Source organism: Chelonoidis abingdonii, chromosome 11 (genome assembly GCF_003597395.2).
Source record: "Chelonoidis abingdonii isolate Lonesome George chromosome 11, CheloAbing_2.0, whole genome shotgun sequence".
In the NCBI taxonomy this organism is placed as follows: Eukaryota; Metazoa; Chordata; order Testudines; family Testudinidae; genus Chelonoidis; species Chelonoidis abingdonii.
In genome coordinates this window covers 31,961,751-31,979,076 of record NC_133779.1, presented here as the reverse complement: position 1 = coordinate 31,979,076, position 17,326 = coordinate 31,961,751, and the positions used below count along the sequence as shown (strand labels likewise).

At 50.2% G+C, this 17,326-nt stretch overlaps 1 protein-coding gene across 1 annotated transcript in view; it reads left to right on the top strand.

The window, feature by feature from the left end:
• The first annotated feature begins 3,551 nt into the window (after positions 1 to 3,551).
• Positions 3,552 to 17,326, top strand: part of ATP8B3 (ATPase phospholipid transporting 8B3) — a 39,638-nt gene continuing 25,863 nt past the window's right edge. The window contains exons 1-9 of the mRNA XM_075070848.1: positions 3,552 to 3,606; positions 4,420 to 4,511; positions 5,700 to 5,813; positions 8,169 to 8,267; positions 9,480 to 9,541; positions 10,347 to 10,419; positions 10,545 to 10,615; positions 13,632 to 13,714; positions 15,491 to 15,649. Of these exons, the coding sequence (XP_074926949.1) occupies positions 3,552 to 3,606; positions 4,420 to 4,511; positions 5,700 to 5,813; positions 8,169 to 8,267; positions 9,480 to 9,541; positions 10,347 to 10,419; positions 10,545 to 10,615; positions 13,632 to 13,714; positions 15,491 to 15,649 (808 nt within the window). The remainder of the gene's footprint in view (positions 3,607 to 4,419; positions 4,512 to 5,699; positions 5,814 to 8,168; positions 8,268 to 9,479; positions 9,542 to 10,346; positions 10,420 to 10,544; positions 10,616 to 13,631; positions 13,715 to 15,490; positions 15,650 to 17,326) is intronic.

The window sequence follows — 17,326 nt, the reverse complement described above, 5'->3', positions numbered from 1 at the left end:
TTCATTATGTAATATATTTCCATATTCATTGAATACATCTGCTTGTTCTGCATTATTTTTGATAATACTACCATTTCCATCTAATAATAGACCAATACCATTGTTAGGATTCTTTTTGTTCCAAATATACTTAATAAGCTCCTTCTTATTATCCTTAACTAACTGACCATAGATGTCTCCTTGTGTCCCTTTTGCTTCCCTTATCAATTTTCTACAATTCCTAGCTTCTGATTTATATTCATTATTACCTGCTTCCTATTTTTTTCTACTTTTTTATACATATTTTTGTTGTTTATAGCGCCCTTCTCTTTTCCTCTAAATCAGGTTGTTTTTATAATCAATAAAGCCTTCTTCCTCGATTGTGGGAAGTGAGAGCAGAGTCTCGAGAGGAGCTGGGTTATGCAAGGGTCCCTGGCTTGTAATTTTTATTTGTAATTACCTGGGTGATGAATGATATTTATGGAGGGCTGAGAGTTTGCTTGGAACCAAACTTGCTGTGTATTTTTTTCTGTGGAAATATTTCATGGATCCTTTGAGCTTTGTTCTTTCTCCCCTGCCCCCACTTTTTTTTTGGTTTTCGACTCAGGTTTCTTTTTCCCAGCAGCAGGATTTGTGTTGCCCCTGTCTTAGGTGTCAGTTAATCCCGATGCATATACGTACGCACGGACAAACACCCAGCTTCCATTTCAACTATGTGCCTCAAATCCTGCCAGCTGCGGGTGCTTAATTCGCTGTGCTGTTTGTTTGGGGGATTTTTTTGGCAGCCACTGGGAACATCGGTATGTCTGAGCTGCTGAGCAATCCAATCAGAAATAATAACACAAAAGTTATTCACTGATACAATGGGGCTCAGAAAAGCCACGTGCATCAGGAAGATTCTGTATATTAGAACTTTCTGTGAGCACAAGAGGCACCTTCTGAAGGGGCCAGTTATGCCCAAAGCAGGAACTGCATGTCCCTCCTTATGAATTCCAGCTGGAGTCAGTGAAATGTAGGTTCAGATCCTCTCTTGGGTTAGTTTATTTGTGGAGAAACCCATTTTTTAAAAAAAAAAGTGCTGTCTCTGTCGGTGAGATCTTTGCCCTCGTCCATGTCAGGAGTGGGAGGGGGAGGAGCAATTCTCCCCCTCCTCAGGGGCTCCCCTCTGGGGAACCTGGGCACTGCCACTGCCCCAGCCTTAGTGGGGCAGCATGCCTCCTGCCGCACCCTCAGCTGACGCAGAGAGGAGAAGGAGCCATGGGTCTCTCTCCAACCCCTTTCAGGCATCTCCGGCTTGTGTGGGCCACTAGGATGACCACTGGGACTCAAGTGCAGAAGCTGAGATCTGACAGCTGTAGAGATGAGGCAGGGGAATTCTTTATTGAGGCTGCTGGACACAGACAAGCCTTGTGGTTCTCTCTGGCTTTGCAGTGCCTAGCCTGTGCTGTCCTGCGTTTCTGCACAGGGATCCCCTACCTTGGGGTGTTAATTCACACCTTTGGGATTTTGGGGGAAGGCTATGTGTGGATGCTCATTCTGGAGCAAAAGTGTCCTATTTTGATATCAAAGGATATGAACTAAAACAGATTCACTTAGTTTGGTGCTGTACATACAGCAGCCCTTGGTCTGGACTGAGCAGCCAGCCATGCACGAACTGGAGGTGCACTACAGAGAGCTGATGGGTTGTCAGATGTTGCCCTTCCTCGGGGGTGTTGTGAGTGTCTCCCTGAAGTGTTTTGTGCTCATGTGTGTCAGGGGCAAAGTTAGCATCAAACTAAATTGCACTGTGCTGTAATCAGAGTGACGGGAAGAGGGAAAAAGGAGTCCATGAGAGGAAGAGACACTGAAGGGAAAGAAGAAAGAAAAAGGAAAAGGAAAAAAAGAAGAGAGAAAAAGGAAAAATGGGAGGTGATAAAGGGAATGGATCAAAATAATGGCAGGGCAGACCTCCGTGTGGGATTATTAACTAATGAGATAATTAATGCTTCACGCCTCTCTAGTTCCTTTCATCTAAAGATCACAAAGCAGTTCACAAACAGTCCACACACATACCTGTGCGGAAGGTCTTCGGATTACTGGGCATAAAGCCAATCTTGTAATTGACAGAGGTGTTTGCTCTTTGGGCATGAGACTCTTGGTTAGGATCGCAGGAGGGGACAGAGTTTCTCCTACACGATGATGGCCACAAACGATTTCTTGTAACCTCTTGAGGGGGAGATATCTAGGAGTTGTTCTGAGCAGCTGAGGCTGGACTAAGGTGGGGCTCGAAGATAATCCATGCTGATGCTGCTGTGTCAACTGTTCGTGCTGGCTTCGTCTTAAATACAGGTTTGGTCACCTCATCCCAGAGAAAACCACCTCAATGTTGGGCCAGATTCTGGAGCCCTGCTTTAGACATTAGCCACTCTGGTTTGAGTGGAAGTCCTGTCCCTGCAAAGTCTGAATAGCTGTAATGAATCCATGAGCTGCAAAGCTATGATTAACCACTGGAACGAACTCCCAAGGGAAGTGATGGACTCTGCATCTTCCAATGTTTTCAGATCCAGACTGGCTGCCTTACTGGAAGAGATGTTTGATCAAACCCAAATTATTGGGCTCAATAGAGGGGTAACTGGGTGGAATTTTAGGATATCCCAAGGATGTCACTTGGAGCAATGAAGGTCAACTTCTTCCAGAATAATCTGCACGTGCACTTGGGTAGTCATTGCTAGAGCCCTGGGACCTTTTCTCTAAACAGACAGGCCTTTACTACTTAAGCTAACCTAGACTTCCTGTAATTGATGCTACTAGCAGGACCCATTTGATTCCTACAGGCCAGCTAGGTCACTCATTTACTCCTGCACAAGGTCAGTACGTTGCTTCAGGACCTAAAGAGTGCCACATGCAGATATTTGATCCAGAGATGAGATCATGAACTCTGGAGAAGTTCGGAAGTAGGTTTCGAGCCAGTTCTGAATGCTGCATCCAGGTGGCAAGGCAGTGAACATGACTCGAGGTCAGAGTGAGAGAAATTAAAGCTGAGGAACCAGATTTAGTCCCGCCACAAGTGGTTTCAACTCATCTGGACTGACATTAACTTAAGCCAGCAGAGTGTTTGGCACTGTATTTTGTGCAAAAAGGAGATTAATAGGAAATGTGATGGAAGAATGTAGTGTAACAAATGGGATTACTGGCCCTCATTGCAATGAAAAGGTACAGCCTTTAAAACAGATGGAAAGAAAATACTTTTTTTATGCAACACATAATCAACCTGCTGTGGAATATAAACTGAGAGAAGGAGTTAATTAAGGAGAATTGGACGTCAGAGTGGATAACATGTATTTATACCTACTGGGGTAATAAAATCTAGCCAATATGAGGCAGGGCAGAAGCTCATCACCATCTGGGGTCAGGGGGAAATTATTCCACTGTGACATAGTATTGCATTCTGGGATATCAGCCCCAGGGCAGCACGATTACAGGTATTGCCATCCCACAAAAGGAAAAGAGCTGTAGAACTATAAAACCTTGCTACGATTATTGTTCATTGTCGTAAAGATATTTGGTTCCTTTGCTTTCTAGATTCTGGCAGCATGACCAACCAAGAGTCACTCGAGAGCTACCTGAATGGGAATAAGAAGCAGTTAGGTCAGTGCAAGATGGTGTGGCTGGGTTGTTTGGCATTGGGAAAGCGGATTGGGAATGGAGAACCCGAGCTGGAGGGGCCAAGTATGGCATGTAGGGAGCCATAGTAAGTGGGGAGTTAAGAACCTTGACAGACTGTCCCAATTTGGCAGTAGCTATACCCTGGCACTGAAAAGAGAGATCGTAGGATCTATTTAAATGATTTTGGCTGGGGGACTGTTCATTCACCAAGGGTTTGGTTGTGCCATTAAATCACCACCTTTGCCCCGGGATTGTTCCTGAGGGAAAACGATTGAGACAGGCCCTTCCTGCCCCCTTGGACTGCCCATCCCATGCCAGCTCTGCTCGGCTTGATTTTCCCCAGCGGACTCCAGACCCAGTGTAAGTGCTGGTTTCCCTCAGTTCTCAGGCACCAGAAATCCAAGAGCCAAGCTTGCAACAGGCTCCGGAGCAGGTGTGAGTGGCAAGGGAAGGCTACCAGTGCTCTCTGTCCCCTGGCAGGCTCTACACCGGGCTGGGCACAGTCTAGTGCTTAGTGAGGAGCAAAGAAAAAACCGGGGCTGGAGCTGGATCTTGCTGGAATGGACTGTCGCTTTGCTCCAGTTGCCCCAAAGGCCACTTCTAATCAGGCCTGAGGGATCCCAATCCCAATGGGTCCCAAGGTCCTCCTCCAATCGTGCCAGCAGCAAGCAGTACCCGAAGCTCCTTGCGGGCCTTATGGTGCTGTCATCTGTCCTGGTTCTGCCTCATTTCCCCATGGGCCAGAGACTGTTGCCCAGAGATAACTAATGGCTCAGCGATTGGCTGCTTTTCCAGATTTCACCTGGGAGGTGAAGGCCAACGACCGAGCCTATCACAAGCAGTTCAAGAAGAGAGTTGTCTTCTGCCTGACGAGGAAAAAATATGAGGTGAGTCACCTTGCTTCAAGCCTGTACTTATTTTATGGCCACTAGTGTCTCCGCTGATTTCCCAGCTGGCAGTGCAAGCCCCTTGGCCGTGGGCAGGGCTCGAGCAGACAGGTCTCCAGAGTGGCTGACTGGAAGTGCCTTTTCTGCGAGTGCCTCATTCAACATGAGGAGGGTGGGGCTAGCCTTCTGGAATATTGCTGCAGTGTTTGCCAGTCATGGTCCAGAGCAGCGTGTTGCGCCCGTTGAGGTTTCTCCTAGAAGGGAGTCATGGCTTTGTGAGCTTGAGGGAGCTGTGTGACCTCTATGGCTGGTCCATAGAGAGCATAAGGGACCAGATAGTGCTCCCTGCTAATGGAAGGCTCCCTTAGCTTGAGTGGTAGAAGCCACTGGAGGGGGTTTGGAGCAAGGTTCTCGTCCTGCTTCAGAGGTGTGTGAGTTTTGTGCGGTGACTGGGTAGGATGTGTTACCGTGGGACCTGGCGGCAGAGGTCAGATGGAAAAGCCTGCATATGAGAGAGGGGATAAGAAGGGGTAGGCTGGGGTGTGTAACCCACTGACTGTGGTCCATGTTCCCCGCTCTGCCCGATCCACTGAAGATACGAGTCTACTGCCTGCCTTTAGCTCTGGAGATCCCTGGTTCAACCCCAGGTGTCAGCCACACTGCGCAGCTGGCTGGACCCACCCGGAGTAAGCCTGGGAGATGAGCTGATAGGCCCAGATGCTCAAGGTATTTAGGCCCCTGACTTCCATTGATTTCAAAGGGAGTTAGGCCCCTAAATACATGTAAGGAACTGGGCCACGAAGAGTAAGGGCTTGATTCTCAGTTGCCCTGCACCTTGGGCAGTCATTCACTGGGCACAAAGCGGGGGTTGGATGCTTCCACTCTGACCTGTTAGTGCTTTGTATTGGCGTAAAAGATGACCCAGGGTTGCTGAGCCTGAGGCGGAGGAGTGGGTGTGGGGGGAAGGAACTCTGCTTCCACCATATTCCCCCCTCCCTCGGTGTAGATCCCTGACACTTTCTAGGCCCAGCAGCCCCACTGCAGAGTGAATCTGGAGTTTAACCTAGGAAGAAGGAGATGCCTGTGCCCCATGAGATCCCAGTGGCTGGCAGGAAGCCCTGCTCAGCCCAGTTCTTGCTGTGTCTCAAGAAAGCCCAGCCATGTCAGTCTTTAAAATGCTCCTTCCAGGATAACACCATCAAGACAGCCAAATACAATGCCCTGACGTTCTTGCCACTCAACCTCTATGAGCAGTTCCATCGTCTGGCCAACCTCTACTTCCTCTTCGTCATCCTCTTACAGGTGAGATCTCGCTGGAGGTCGGGGGGAGACTGCTGGGCCTGCCAAGCCAGTGCCCTGAGATGGGCACAGAGGGGAGAGAGACACTGTCTAAAGACGGAGCTGTGCCTAATGCTTGGAGCTCGGGACTGTGAGTTAGGACTTCTGAGTTCTAACCCCAACTCTGCTACAGAATCGCTGCATGATCTGGGGCGAGTCCCTTCATCTCTCTCGGCCTCCAGTCGAGCTGGAGCAGTCTCCCCCTTTCTCAGTTTTATGGGGATTTTGGATAATCCATTGGATAATTTAAGAAGACCGTGTTTCTCTAGCGGCTTTCATGCAAGGATCACAAAATACCCTCCAGTCCTCACACTGCCCCCATGAAGGATATTAGCTACAGAGACTGTGATGGAGCGACTCGCCCAAGGTCACACAGCAAGCTGCTGGGCACAGAACCCAGGAGTCCTGGCTTCCAGTACTTTAATCACTAAGGATGGGATTTGCAAACATTCCTATGCGAGTTAGGAGCCAACTCCCTTGAAAGTCGTTAAATCAAAGCTTCTCTTTGGCCTTGTCTACACGCAGAGCCGTACCAGATTTTAGACCGATTTAGCTAAACTGGCGCAAAAGGCCATGCGGATGCTCTTAGGGATTGGCCACATGGGAACCAAGATAATCATATGGGTTTTAATTCATCCCCTTAGTTATTTCAGTGGGGGCTGCGTGGGGGCTGCGTGGGGGCAGTCTCGTTTCACCACAGGAGTCTTCCATTTTGAAATAACTGGCTTAATTGACATAAAGCTAGGAGAAGATACTGTTATTGCGGTTGTTTAGGCAAGCTCTTATTTTGGTTTAACCCAGCTTTGGTTTAACGTATCAACGGGGGGATATTGACCAGGATAGCTTATTCTGTAGCGGCTGTTCTGCAATAGCTGTTCTAGCTATTGTGGACTATTTTGTTCTGCAATAACTATTCTGGTCAATTTCCCCATATCACCCTGTCTGGAGTGGCTCACAAGCGTGAGAGCCGACCTTCGAGCAGACTGTCAAAAAGCAGGGCCGGCACCCCAGACGGGTCAGATGTTCTATAATTAGATTTCACCAACCCCGTACCAAATGTGAACTCCCAAAGTACTACAGTATTCTTATAACAGAGTCGCAGACAGTCCCTGTAGACGCTTCAGTCTCTCTTGCCACCCAGGCAAGCTGGACGATGTGATAAATGGTCACTGACACCAACAATTACAAACTAATCCAGTCACACCCGATCCCAAGAGACCAACACTCAGCCAGGGCGATTTGCATCCCAGATCTCACACCACAGACAATCCTATAGTAAACTGACTAAAGGTTTATTAGCTAAGGAAAAGAAATGAGAGATTAAAACAGGTAAAATATATATGTACAGGTGAGTCACACTCTATAATTGCAAAAGCTAGCAGAGGCACAGTGTTCTTCCAGTTTCCCTAAAGTCTTTCAGGGCTACCCAGAATAACTCGGGGGATCTCTGCCTCCTTGTTCAGTTTTCTGCACTGTTAGAATCCACACAGCCAGGAGATGAAGAATTTTTCCTTGGGTTCATATTTATAGCTTCTCGCAGAAACCAAGCTGTCAGGACAGTCCCCACGTGGTTTCTTTCGTCATGGCAGGAAAAGAGGAATGTACTTAGAGACTTTGATCGGACACATAATGACCACTCGCTTTCAGTGTGGAGGAAGTAACACTCTCTTGTTAAAAGTTCTTCATTTGCATTACATAAGGCTCCTCTCTGGTTGATGAGCTGTTTAATTACCTGGGTATATGCAATGCAGATGCTTGCTCTTACATTGTAATAAGGGACAGATAAGAGAAAACAACGCCTGCAACATCCCACCAGTTCTTCATGGAGTTTAAACGCTAAACACATTTTTATACATTTCACATTTACTTTGAACTTTACTAACATGCAAATGAACTGGCCTGGCTTGCGTTAGTCAGTTCTCAGCTGATGCCCAGGCCTTGGCCAGAGCTGGCAGTTGCCACTTACCAGCGTCACACTCCACGGAGACAAGTCCTTAGTTTGGTTTAGCTAGACTTGATTAGGAAGATCTTTACGCTAAACTGAAATAAGCTGCTCGTAAACCAAAATAAGAGCCTCTGTGCCGGTGTTTAAAAAGAGATTGAAATTAAACTGGAGAAATTTTCTGCCTGGGGACAGAGCCGTTGGTTTGATTACCAGGAAATTCAGATGCTCCCGTAGAAAGAGTGGGGAAGTTACCCCAACTCTTCCAACCCGCAAGAAAAGGTCAGTGCTTCAGGGTGGGGGGTGAAGGCTGTGTCTGGTCCCCCACCTTCCCCTAGTAATGTGATGCTCCTCTGCTCTCTCGCCTCCCATTTCAGACCGTTCCTGAAATCTCCACCCTGCCCTGGTTCACCCTGCTGCTGCCCCTGAGCTGCCTCCTCCTCCTTAGAGGCCTACGGGACCTGATTGATGACATTGTGAGTCCCCCGTCAGTTCACAGGGCTGGAAATCCATGAAGGGGCCCAGTGTATGGTGTGGCTTGCCAGAGAGCCCGGGACTGAGCTGAAAAGCAGCCTGGCACTCTCTGTATCTTTAGGCCCCTGCATCTTTTAGCAGATAGCTGGGCTGCAGCTCTGTGCTAATTTGGCCACACGTGGGCTGCGGGTTGAGAACCACTGCCTTAGACTCTCTAGCCTATCAGGGAAACTGGACTTGGGGATATATGGTCACTTACACCAGAAATCACACCATATTCAGGTTGCTTCCAGTCCCAAGAGACCAGTCACTTGCCCCAGATCAACTGGTTCCCTAGATCTCACACCAAAGACAACTCCTGTAGCCAATCCTGGAATAAACTATCTAAAGGTTTGTTAACTAGGCAAGATAAATAAGAGAGTTGTTTCCAGGCTAAAGCAAGCAGACAGACACACAACTGAGTTGCAATAAATCCTAAGAATTGCAGTGATCTGTCACTTCAGAATGTCTTTCAGGCTGGACCCAAGGGCAACCCCTGGGGATCTCTGGCTTCAGTTTGGTGTCTCTGGCCCTGTCAGAATTCAAACAGCAAAGAGATGGAAAGTTTTCATGTATCTTTGTTTTATTCCTTCATTCAGCCTCCCAGTCCGTAGGACGAGTTTCCTTGGACTTTGCCTTTCCAAGGGGCGATAGAGCCATTCGCCAGTCCTTTGTATTGCGATGTTCCTTGATAGATCATCTGATTTTGATAGTTCTTCTGGCCACCAGGGTAGAGGTGGAGGTAAACACTCTTCCCTTCCTAGTTCACAAGTTTAGAACAAACATTTTCAAAGTTCTAAAGCAAAACTTACATGTTTCCTTGTAGCCTGGAATACAGACATCGCAAATCAGAGTCATGCAGGCAGCAACTTACAAACATGCAGTAGAGTTGTAACGCTAGTAAATCCAGTCTCATAGGATGGACACCTATTTTAAACAACATTACCACATAAGCGAACTGGCCGTGCCTCCAACTATGAATGAGTCAGTTCTTAGCTAATGCCTGCAGCCCGGGAAAGAGCCTGCCAGTATCACACCTGGAAAGGGCAGATCTCCTCGCTCTGAGACTGGAACTCCCGGACAGAGCCTGGTGCTAACAGGGATGTTCTCTTGCAGCCCTGGTGAATGGGGAAGCCAGACATGGCCTGTCCTTGTCTTTTCTCCTATATTTGCAGGCCCGACACCGGAGCGACTGGATGATCAACAACAGGCCCTGCGAAATCTTGGTTGGGAAAAGGTTAGGGGCCTTGAGAAATGTCCAGCTGTGAGCCACAGGATAAAACTCTCTCTTTACAGTCATGTTCTCCTCCACCGTGTGTTTGAAGAAGTGGGGGAAGCTCTGTGCCATTGTCTGAGCTCATAGGGTTCTCCCAATTTAGCAGCTGTGCTCAGAGAAGTGGTTGTGATGTGTCATCACCCCCAGGCTGTCCCACAGAGACACACCTTCCCACAACCTGGGGCAGGTCTCATTTGCTCCATCCTTGGGATTAACACATCCCAGTCCCAGCTGGGATGGAGATCCAGGGGGCCCTGGCTCCAGGCAACATCTCCTCCTGTGCTAAAGGAGTTTTCCTTTCCTTGGAAGGGCACCCAGAGAGGAGTTTCTGCCACTTCTGGCCCATAGGGCTCCCAAAGGGGGTACTGCAGAGTGTCACCCCGGCTTGAAGTTGCTCTTCTCAGGAGGCGGAAGGGTGCAGAAGGGACAGAAACGTCCCATCTGAGCCCAGGTCACTAACGGCCAAAAATCACTGCCATTGATGGCTGCTAGGTGGCCTGCCTGCCCATGTCACGAAACCACCCGCCCAGCTGGTCTTCACATTGGCAGGCTTAGCAGAGTGGCTAAGGATTGGATGGGCCACAGAGACTGAAGTCCCCTCTGGTCTTGGAGGTCAGGGTCGAGGCGCAGGGGCTGAGGAGGTGGGAGTGAAACTTGCCCTGCTGCTGCCTGGGCTATCCTGTGGAGAGAGGTCTCCAGGGCCATCAGCTCAGCACGTCTTCCCCTAAGCGGCTGGCCCCCTAAGCGGCTTGTTTTTCTCTTGCAGCTTTAGCTGGAAGAAATGGCGGGACATCTGTGTCGGTGACATCGTCTGCCTGCGCAAGGACAGCTTTGTCCCGGTGAGTCATGCCTCTCGTCGCGGGCCGGGCCTCTCACTCCGAGGCCGTACTCTGGGGAGCGGGGATGAGGGGGCCTCATTAGTAAAGTCTCTCTGAGGCCTTTTCTCTTTCGCTTGCTTTTAAAGGCCGACCTGCTTTTGCTGTCCAGCTCGGAGCCCAGCAGCCTGTGCTATGTGGAGACAGCGGATATCGACGGGTAAGGAGTGGGAGAGACCGTGGGGAGACCACAGCCACCGGCTGGGGACCGGAGACACCACAGCCAACGTTCTGAAGCCTCCATATTTGGGATCCCGGCTGGAGACACCTTGGGCCTGGGTTTCAGAGGTCCTAAGTTCCTGGCAGCGGAGGGTGCTCAGCACCTTCAAAAACCAGGCCCCAAGGGATTCTGAAATGAGGCACCCGAAATTCAAAACCTGGGGTGTGTTGCATCTGCAAAGCAGGGGATCATAAGTCCCATCAGCCCCCTCTGTACACCCCCGTTTTCATGGCTAAGCAGGTACCATATTTCCTACCAGCCCCATCCCCTTTGCATTTCCATTCCCCTGACCAGGTAAGAGGAGCGGTTGTGAGCCAGGCTGGGCTTGGTTTGGGGAGCGGGAGCCACACGGCAGCAGGGGTCTGGAGAGAAGCCCCAGGAACCATGTGCAGAGCCGCAGTCAGCATGGATTTGTCAAGAACAAATCCTGTCAAACCAATCTGATAGCTTTCTTTGACAGAGTGACAAGCCTTGTGGATGGGGGGGGAAGCGGTAGATGTGCTATATCTTGACTTTAGTAAGGCTTTTGATCCTGTCTCGCGTGACCTTCTCATAAACAAACTAGGAGAATACATCCTAGATGGAGCTACTATAAGGTGGGTGCATAACTGGTTGGAAACCCCAGAAAGTAGTTATCAGTGGTTCGCAGTCATGCTGGAAGGGCATAACGAGTGGGGTCCCGCAGGGATCGGTTCTGGGTCCTGTTCTGTTTAATATCTTCATCACTGATTTAGATAATGGCATAGAGAGGACACTTACAAAGTTTGTGAATGATACCAAAGCTGGGAGGAGTTGCAAGTGCTTTGGAGGATAGGATTAAAATTCAAAATGATCTGGACAAACTGGAGAAATGGTCTGAAGAAAATAGGATGAAATTGAATAGGACAAATGCAAAGTTCTCCACTTGGGAAGGAACAATCAGTTGCACACATACAAAATGGGAAATGACTGCCTCGAAAGGAGTACTGCGGAAATGGATCTGGGCGGTCACAGTGGTGAAATATGCCACAAGCGAAATATGAGTCAACAGTGTAATGCTGTTGCAAAAAAAGCAAACATCATTCTGGGGTATGTTAGCAGGAGTGTTATAAGCAAGACATGAGAAGTCATTCTTCCGCCCTACTCTGCGCTGCTTAGGTCTCAACTGGAGTATTGTGTCCAGCTGTGGGCACCACATTTCAGGAAAGATGTGGAGAAATTGGAGAAAGTCCAGAGAAGAGGAACAAAAATGATTAAATGTCTAGAAAACATGAGCTGTGAGGGAAGATTGCAAAACCTGGGTTTGTTTAGTCTGGAGAGGAGAAGACTGAGAGGGGACATGATAACAGTTCTCAAGTACATAAAAGGTTGTTACAAGGAGGAGGGAGAAAAATGGTTCTTCTTAACCTCTGAGGACAGGACAAGAAGCAATAGGCTTAAACTGCAGCAAGGGTGGTTTAGGTTGGACATTAGGAAAAACTTCCTAACTGTCAGAGTGGTGAAGCACTGGAATAAATTGCCGAGGGAGGTTGTGGAATCTCCATCATTGTGGATTTTTAAGAGCAGGTTGGACAAACACGTGTCAGGGATGATCTAGATAATACTGAGTCCTGCCTTGAGTGCAGGGGACTGGACTAGATGACCTCTCAAGGTCCCTTCCAGTCCCGTGGTTCTATGAGGAACTGGCTGTGACTGCTGGATGTCACAGGTGGGTGCAGGCCTGCGTGGGACTTGTGTGGGAGCAGCAACGGTTGGCAGGGAGCCAGAGCGGAGCGGCCCCAACAAGAGACACTGACTGAGCTTGGCTTGGAAACCTGCAAATGCCTGTTTGCAGGAATAGAGACTGGCCTGGAGCCGGGCCCCAGGGCTGACCAGCCCTGACCCTCGATGGGACTGTCTGGGGCCCGAACAGGAACTGCTGTTGCTCAATGTGGCTATAACCATGTAAGCATCTGTACCAAGGGTATCTGCAGCCTCCTTCATCCTGCCTGCCCCAATGACAACCTGCCCTTCAGCCCTGTGTCTGAGCGCTTACTGGGACCCACTGGGGCTAGCACCCACAAGGCCTCGCTGCTGAAGCACTTTCAGGCCTTGCCTCTGAGGTGCATGCACCTGGCATGCTCCTAGGACCTAGGGGTTTGGGGTACAGAATAACCCTAATAATTACAGGGGCCAAAAGAGGATGCACTGGTGGTTAAGGCACTGGCCTGGGACTCTGCAGAGTTGGGTGAAATCTCCTGCTCTGCCCAGACTCCCTGCCTGACCTTGGGCAAACCATGTCACCTCACTGGGCCTCAGTTCCCCATCTATAAAATGGGGATAACGATCCTTGTTCTCCCCCTCTCTGTCTGTCTGGTGTATTTTGAGTGTAAGTTCTTCAGGGCAGGGACTGTCTCTTACTCCGTGTATAAGCAACACCCAGCACAATGGGACCCTGAACTCAACCGGGGCGGCTAGGTGCTACCGTAATAATTAATAATACCCCTCTCACCCCACGTTTCTCCAACCCTTGGGGACAACAGGTCAGTGGTTCTCAATCAGGGGTGTGGCTAGGGGTAGGCAGAGCTCTTCCAGGAGGTACATCAACTCATCCAGATATTTGCCTAATTTTACAACAGCTACATAAAAAGCACTAGCGAAGTCGGTACAAATTAAAACTTCATACAGGCAATGGCTTGTTTCTACTGCTCTATGTACTATCCGCTGGAATGTAAGTACAACATTCCTATTCCAAGTGATTGATTTTACAATTCTCAGGTAGAAACGAGGACGTGAGCGATTTTTCAGTCCTAGCGCGCTGTGATGCTTTGGTACGTTTATGTCTGGTTTTGGAAGCAAGTTGTTTTTAAATGAGGTGAATCTTGGGGGTACAGTAATCTGGAAAAATCAAGAGCCGCTGCACTAGGGAAGTGACTACCACCTCTTCCGCTTTGTGGCTTTTCCTTCAGATTGTTTTCAGACTCGTTCTTGTTTTCAGGGAAACCAACCTGAAGTTCAGACAGGCCCTTCTGGCCACGCACCAGGAGCTGGTGAGCGAGGCGAGCATGGCTGCCTTTGACGGTGAGTGCCCGGCAAGAACAAGGTGCGTTTCGTTCACCTCGCAGGCTCCAGGAGAAACCCAGAGCAACAGGGATATTTATTTAATTACCCTGCCAAAACGAAACACTCCCCGGCACGCGAGTCTTCCCTGGTGCAGAGGACGAAAGCCCAGACATGTGACTGGTGCAGAGCCCCCTTGGGAGGCTGGTGTCAGTGCTCATGCTCATCGTGCTGCAGGAGGCCAGATTTACATCTCTTTGTGCCAGGGGTGGAGGCTGGTGGAACAAGGCAGTGTCACGGCTTGGCCTCAGGGGATTCCAGCACAGGAGGCTGCCATGGGTAAAGAGTGCATCCCTCGTCCCTGTTTGCCACCACCCCTTTCTGGTCAGTGTGACGGGGCGACGACTCACTGGTGCGGCGCCTCCTGCTGGTCATCCTGGGAATTAGCTCTTTCCAGCCTGGAGCACTCTTTGCAGGCCGGTGTCTCACCTGCCGCTGGCCCCCGTGTCCCTCCCGGACCCTGGTGCCCTTTACGTCAGGGTTCTGCTTCCTAACAGTAACCCACAATCTGGGGCTCCCCACCCAGGGGATCCCCCAACCCTCTATCCCCACCTTGCCTCAGTGGCTACTGCCAGTCACCATCAAGCCCCTGCTCCCTGGGGCAGACTTCAGTTTGTAAACCATTCATCATCGGCAATGGGGGTTGGACCAGCTGCCTCAGCTGTCTCTGGGCTGCCCCTCTGCAGCCCTATGACCCTTTCATAGGCCCTTAACTCGCCTGCAGCCTGGGGCTTTGCTAGGCTGGAGCTCCCCAGCCCCCTCTTCACTTCCCCAGCACTGCTCCACTCTAGGTACCCTTCTCAGCTTCCCAGGCAGCCGGGTCCTTCTCTCTCTAGAGCCAGAGAGAGTGTCTGGCCAAGCTTCTGGCCCCCAGCCCTCTTATAAGGGCCAACTGGGCCCCGATTAAGCTGGCCACAGCTGTGGCTGCTTTCCCATCAACCTCCCTTTGCCCAGCTGCAGCCCTCTCCAGGGCCGGAGCTGGGTGACCATCCCGCTGCAGTTAGCTTTGCCTACCTTGAGCTCCCCAAAGCGGCCTGCAGGCCCCTTCCCAGCAGAGTTGCTTTCAGAGGCTGCGGCGAAGGGGACCAGACACATTCCAGACCAGATAGACGGAAGGGGAGGTTGTGGCCGCCTTCAGCATTCTACTCTTAGGACCATTCTGCCAGGGCCTTAGCCCTGGGGTGAATTTACACCAGTGTAGCTGAGATCAGAATCGGACTGATCTATTGTATACTGAGATAAAAACAACCAACCCCTGGCACTCCCGCAATTCCCCTTCCTCCCCTCAGGACCTAGGTCTGTGTTCTCAAGGATTGTCCTCAGCTGTGTCTCCAGCTCCTGGCTCTTCTTTCTTCAGCCATACAATGCGGAGGGTGATGCTGAACTACTCCGAAGCTGGGGCTCTGAGGATGAAGGGGTTAATGTTCGACCCTAAGGCCCTCCTTCATTGCTTCCCAGGGAGGTCACTGGGCTTGCTCATCCTCCCACCATTCCAGTCCATCCCCCGAGCCGCCATCCCTTGGCATATCTCTCTCAGGTCACTGTGGCCTCCTGCGATTCCCTGACGAACCCTGGGCAAGCCCCGTCTCTCTCTGGTCTGAGTTTCTTCCACAGAAGCTGTGTCATCTCCCCCAATCAGGCAGAAGGGGGTGAGGGGTGGGAGGAGGGACCCCTCTCTTTAGTTGCTCCCAGAAAGCCAAGGAGTGATTCAGACCATCTTTGCTGTTGGCATCCCAGGGAAAGTGACCTGCGAGGAGCCCAACAGCCGCATGCACAGCTTCATCGGCACGCTGGAGTGGAGGGGTGAGAAGTACTCGCTGGATACTGAGAAGATCTTGCTGCGAGGCTGCAGGATACGCAACACTGAGACCTGCTATGGCCTCGTTATCTATGCGGGTGAGTGCCAGCGGCATATGTGGCCCTCCGCACTGTCCTGCCCCCACCCTGCCCAGCCCCAGGAGGAGGCAGGGATGAAAATAATAATAATTGGAAATATACCTATCTCCTGGAACTGGAAGGGACCTCGAAAGGTCATCAAGTCCAGCCCCCTGCCTTCACTAGCAGGACCAAATACTGATTTTTGCGCCAGATCCCCAAGTGGCCCCCTCAAGGATTGAACTCATAACTCTGAGTTCAGCAGGCCAATGCTCAAACCACTGAGCTAAAGGCAAAGAGCTGGGGACAATTACCCATAGCGCCTCTGAAATCAATTCAGCAGAGCTCCCTTGAAGTTACTAGGCTGATTTATGCCAGAGGAGGATCTGGCCTGGTGGGCCAAATAGACATGTGGGGCTGCTGCTGGTGAGCAGTGTGGGGCAGAGCCATGCCCCTCAGCCAGCCTTCACCTGCCGTATCCCATCCCTGCGGAAGCTGGTCCGTATATCTGAGTACGGAGCCTGGCCCAGTGGGAAGCAGGCCGCCAGCCAAAGGGTAGGCCAAGCTGCTCAGTGGATGGCCGTGGTGGGAGGCCTGATTCTCTCTCATGTGCATTCGGTGTAATTGGCCAGGTACACCATGGTGTTGGGGGATGGGTTGCCTTCCTGTGAAGCCTCAAGAATAGGCTGCTGCTGGCGGGAGGGGAGGGATGCTGGACTTGCTGAAACAATGATCAGCCCCAGGTACAGCCATAGCCTCTGTGTTTAACCCATCAGTAAAACTTCCTTTGCGCACGGTGTCAGCACTATCGCAGCCCAGTTCACAGGTCACCCCGTGTATGACGTCCACACATGCATAGGAATTGCAAGACATTGCACAATATTATCCAGGTCTGTTGGATATTCCTTCCCGATGCCGAGCTTCTGCTCTGCAGCAGGACGGTGGATAGTTCTCGTAACGAGAGCAACTGCAGGTGCTGTTCTGACTCATTTGAGTAGCATGGTTGGTCACGCAAAGAAACACCTGCAGATTCACTGTTTAGATTCACATTCTCAGGCTCCCTTCAGATTTTCCCTTACAGTGAAGGACTTAGGAAACTCAGTCTGTTTGTCCTAAGAGGTGACTTGATCCTGGTCTATAGGTACCTACAAAAGAAGATTTCTGGCAGTAGAGGGCTGCTTTTTTCTAGCAGACAAAGGCATAACAAGATCCAGTGGCTGGTAGCAGGCGTGAAATGAATTCGGGCTAGAAATGAGGCACATTTTTATGTGAGTGTAATTAACCATTGGGAATGCTTACCATGGGATGCGCTGGAGTCTCCATCACAAAGTCTTTAAAGCAAGACTGGGCATCTTTCCAAAAATATGCTGTAGCTCAACCACAAGATATGGACTTGGTACAGAAATTACAGATCAGAATTCTATGGCCTGTGTTATAAAGGAGATTGGACTAGAGGACAGAACAGTCCTTCTGACCTGACTCTGTAAAGGTTCTTCAGCCTTTTGGAGAGCTCATTAAATCCCTACCATAAGGGCAGAGAACGAGGTGACACCTGGTCTTGTTAATGATCCTGCCACTGTCCCCTGCTGTCAAGATATCCAAGGTGGGATTTGAGGGCTCCATTTGGCCTGTGGTTTCCAACTCTTGTAGCTCTTTGCCAGCTTCGGGGTGAGAACAGTTCTGAGCAGTGGCAGGTGT